General features: G+C 55.5%; 1 protein-coding gene across 1 annotated transcript; it reads left to right on the forward strand.

Moving 5' to 3' along the window:
* Positions 1-895: 895 nt before the first annotated feature.
* EAH_00064600 (hypothetical protein, conserved) lies at positions 896-2659 on the forward strand (the record flags this gene model as incomplete). The annotated part of the gene is made up of 3 exons (XM_013392949.1): positions 896-1441; positions 1644-1758; positions 1947-2659. 3 exons carry the CDS (start codon positions 896-898, stop codon positions 2657-2659), a joined length of 1374 nt encoding a protein of 457 aa, XP_013248403.1.
* Between the last annotated feature and the right edge of the window lie 867 nt (positions 2660-3526).

Consider the following 3526-nt stretch of genomic DNA (forward strand, 5'->3'; position numbering starts at 1 on the left):
GCAGCAGCAGCAGCAGCAGCAGCAGGCGGAGCTTCTGCTGCTGCAGAGGGGTTCCTAGAAGAAGCTTCTATCATCCATAAGAGGCACCAGAGGGGCAGAGGGCGCCATCTGCTGCAGCAGCAGACGCCGCTGCTGCTGCTGCTGCGGCTGCAGCGGACCTGCCTGTGGTGTATATCCCCGCTGCTGTTGTTGCAAACTACGGCTACTTGAATACGAAAGCTTTTTTTACATTATATTTAAGTCCGGATGCTGCGTCTTCTGCTGCTGCTGTTGCTGCTGCTGCTGCTCGTGACTGCCGTTGCGGCTGCTGCTGCGGCGTGCTGAATCGAGCAGCAGCAGCAACAGCAGCAGCGGCAGCAGCAGCAGCACTGGACAAGGTATAGCTGCGTCTGCTTCAGCTAGAAAGATTCCAAAAAAGGTGTTTTACTGCCCTTTAGCATAGCGGCCTAATCGCAGCGGCAGCAGCTGCAGCTGCAGCTGCTGCAGCTGCAGCTGCTGTTGTTCAAACACAGCCCCAGGGGGCCCCCAAGCAGCAGCAGCTGCTGCTGCTGCAGTACACCGTTGCTGTCTGCTCTTCTTATAAGGTACTAAGAGTTCTTCTTTTACATATGTATACTCTAGAGGCTATTCGGTCTGTATTTACACACAACAACAGCAGCAACAGCAGCAGCAGCAGCAGCTAGGGCCGCAGCAGCTGCAGCTGCAGCCTCTTTACGTTAAGCCCAACCAACTGCTCTGCGTAGGAAGCAACTGCCAGTGCTCTTGCTGCTGCTGCTGCTGCAACTGCTGCCGCTGCTGCTGCTGTGTTGCTGCAGCAGGCGCTCCACCATCCACAGAAGCACCAGCAGCAGCAGCAGCAGCAGCAGCAGCTTCATAGAAACTCTTTCGCCTTACTATGAGTGGGAGTACTCCTGGGGGGGCAGAGCCCATAGCCCCAGCAGCAGCAGCAGCAGCATCAGCAGCACCAGCAGCACCAGCAGGTGTTGCAACGGCTCCAACAGCAGCAGCACCCACTGCTGCAGCAGCACCTGCTGGTGCAGCAGCACCCGCTGCCGCAGTAGCACCTGCTGGTGCAGCAGCACCAGCTGCAGCAGCAGCAGCGGCAGCTATGCCTGCAACAAAGGCGTCGAAGCCCCATGATGAAGGCTGCGATGCAACGCATGCACAAACAGACCCAGCAGCAGCAGCAGCAGCAGCACCAGCAATACCAGCAGCAGGAAACAATGCAGCAGCAGCAACATACACACCAGCAACAACGGCAAGCGCTGGGGCAGCAACCGCAGCAGCAGCAGCAGACACTGAATCAGCAGCAGCAGCATCAGAAGCAGCACCAGCACCAGCAGCAGCAGCACAAAAGGTTTCTGTTGTTACGCCTGAGGGGCTTGAGCGGCTGCTGAAGCGGCTGCACCCGAATGCTTCAGCTACACCGCAGTGCCTAGAGGTAAACCCTAAACCCTAAACCCTAAACCCTTGCTTAGTAGGTGTGGTTTGTAGCTGCAGCGAGCATGAAGCCGGCCAGCAGATCCCAGCGAGTGCCTTTAGGGTCTCCTAGGGTTTACGCGTTAGGGTTTAGGGTTTAGGCTTCATTTTTTGCCTCATTAGGGTTTAGGGTTTAGGGTTTAGGGTTTAGGGTTTGGGTGCAGGTGTTGACAGCAATGGCTGAGGAATACTCAGAGCAGTGTGGGCGTCTCTTAGCTCGCTTTGGCCGACGTTGGGGTTTAACTACGATAACAGTTCGTGATGCTAAGGTCTTCATAGGTAAACCCTAAACCCTAAACCCTAAACCGTAAACCCTAAAGCGTAGGCGTTGCCGGCAACACAGCCGGGCCGGGGGAAGCTGAGAGGGTTTCTACAAACGTTGCTGTTCTAGTTTAAGGGGTTTACCTCTGGCGGGTCAGGGCTTAGGGTTTAGGGTTTAGGGTTTAGGGTTTAGGGTTTGCGTGCAGAGCGGCTGTCGGGCTCCCCCGGCTGGAACTCAATCGAAGGGGCAGCAGCAGCAGCAGCACCAAAAGGCATTCTTGCTGCAGCAAAGCAGCAGCGGCAGCTGCTTGCTGCGTATGTGCGTGAAGCAGAAGCAGCAGCAGCAGCAGCAGCAGCAGAGTCACCAATGAGCTGCATTAGTGGCAGCAGCAGCAGCAGCAGCAACAGCATCAGTCCACAGGCCCATGCGCCTTCAAAGGCAGCAGCAGCAGCAGCAGCAGCACCTGCTGCTTCTGCATCCCCCATGCACACCAGCAGCAGCAGCAGCAACAGCAGCAGCAGCAGCTCGGCAGAGCAGACGCCCCCTAGGCCGCGAGTGCGTTTCTCTCCTATGAAATCTGCTGTTCCTGCTGCAGAGGTAGCAGCAACAGCAGCAACAGCAGCAGCAGTTACAGCAGCAGCTGGAACGCCAGCAGCAGCATTAGCAGCAGCAGCAGCACAAGCAAGAGCAGGAAGCAGCAGCGGCATTCTGCAGCTGCACACTCCACTTGAGACGCCTCAGCAGGCAGACTTAGCAGCAGCAGCAGCGGCCGGAGCAGCAGCAGCAGCAGCAGCAGCAGCAGGGCCTCCTTCACCTCTTCTTGCTGCTCCAGGCCTCACCACCCCTTTAAAGACGACGCCTCCTCCCCCAGAAGACAGAGCAGCAAAATACTACCAAGCTATTAAACACCCCACATAGCTAGCTAGCTAGCTAGCTAGCTGAAGTAGGTAGTTAGCTAGCTAGCTCAGTAAGTAGCTAGCTAGCTATTTAGCTCGCTGGGTGGGTAGCTAGCTAGCTGGCTAGGCAGCTGGATATGTGGCTAGCTCGTCGGGTAGCTAGCTAACTTGCGAGCTAGCTAGCTGAGTAGGTAGCTAGCTATTTAGCTACTTGGGTTTAGGGTTTACAGCTAGCTAGCTGCCTAGCTAGCTAGCTGGGTATGTGGCTGTCTATGTGGGTAGCTAGCCAGCCAGCTAGCAAGCTAGCTGAGTAGGTGGCTAGCTATTTAGCTAGCTGGCTAGCTAGCTAGCTAGCTAGCTAAATAGGACGGGCAAACGTCTTTGCCTGTTTTGTCTTCCTTCCTCCGGGAGAAACTTTTTTAGTTGCAGAGGCAGCAGCAACAGCTGCAGCAGCAGCAGATGCTGCTGTGCTGCTGCTGTTGCTGCCGCGCATCAATGATAGTTAACCGCCTGTGCCAGCATTCTGCCGATCCTGCTGCTGTTGCTGTTGCTGTTGCTGCTGCTGCTATTGTGGCTACTGCTACTGTAGCTGCTGCTGCTGCTGCACTGATAGCTGCTGCTTCTACGGACCCCTGAATCTAACCTTAAACCCTAAACCCTAGACAATAGTAAACCCTCAATATAAACCCGCGTAGCAAACCCTAGTCGTTTGTTTGTTTGTAATTAAACAGCTGCAAACCCTTTAGGGTTTAGGGTTTACAGCAGCGAAGCAGCAAAAAGAGACAAGTGCAGCAGCAGCAGCAGCAGCAAAGGAGACACAACGGTAAGTGCTACTGTGCCTTATGGGCCTTACTCCGCTCCACCTGAAACACAGCAGCAGCAGCAGCAG

The sequence above is a fragment of the Eimeria acervulina genome, genomic scaffold (assembly GCF_000499425.1).
Source record: "Eimeria acervulina Houghton genomic scaffold, Eah_scaff2017, whole genome shotgun sequence".
Taxonomy (NCBI): domain Eukaryota; phylum Apicomplexa; class Conoidasida; order Eucoccidiorida; family Eimeriidae; genus Eimeria; species Eimeria acervulina.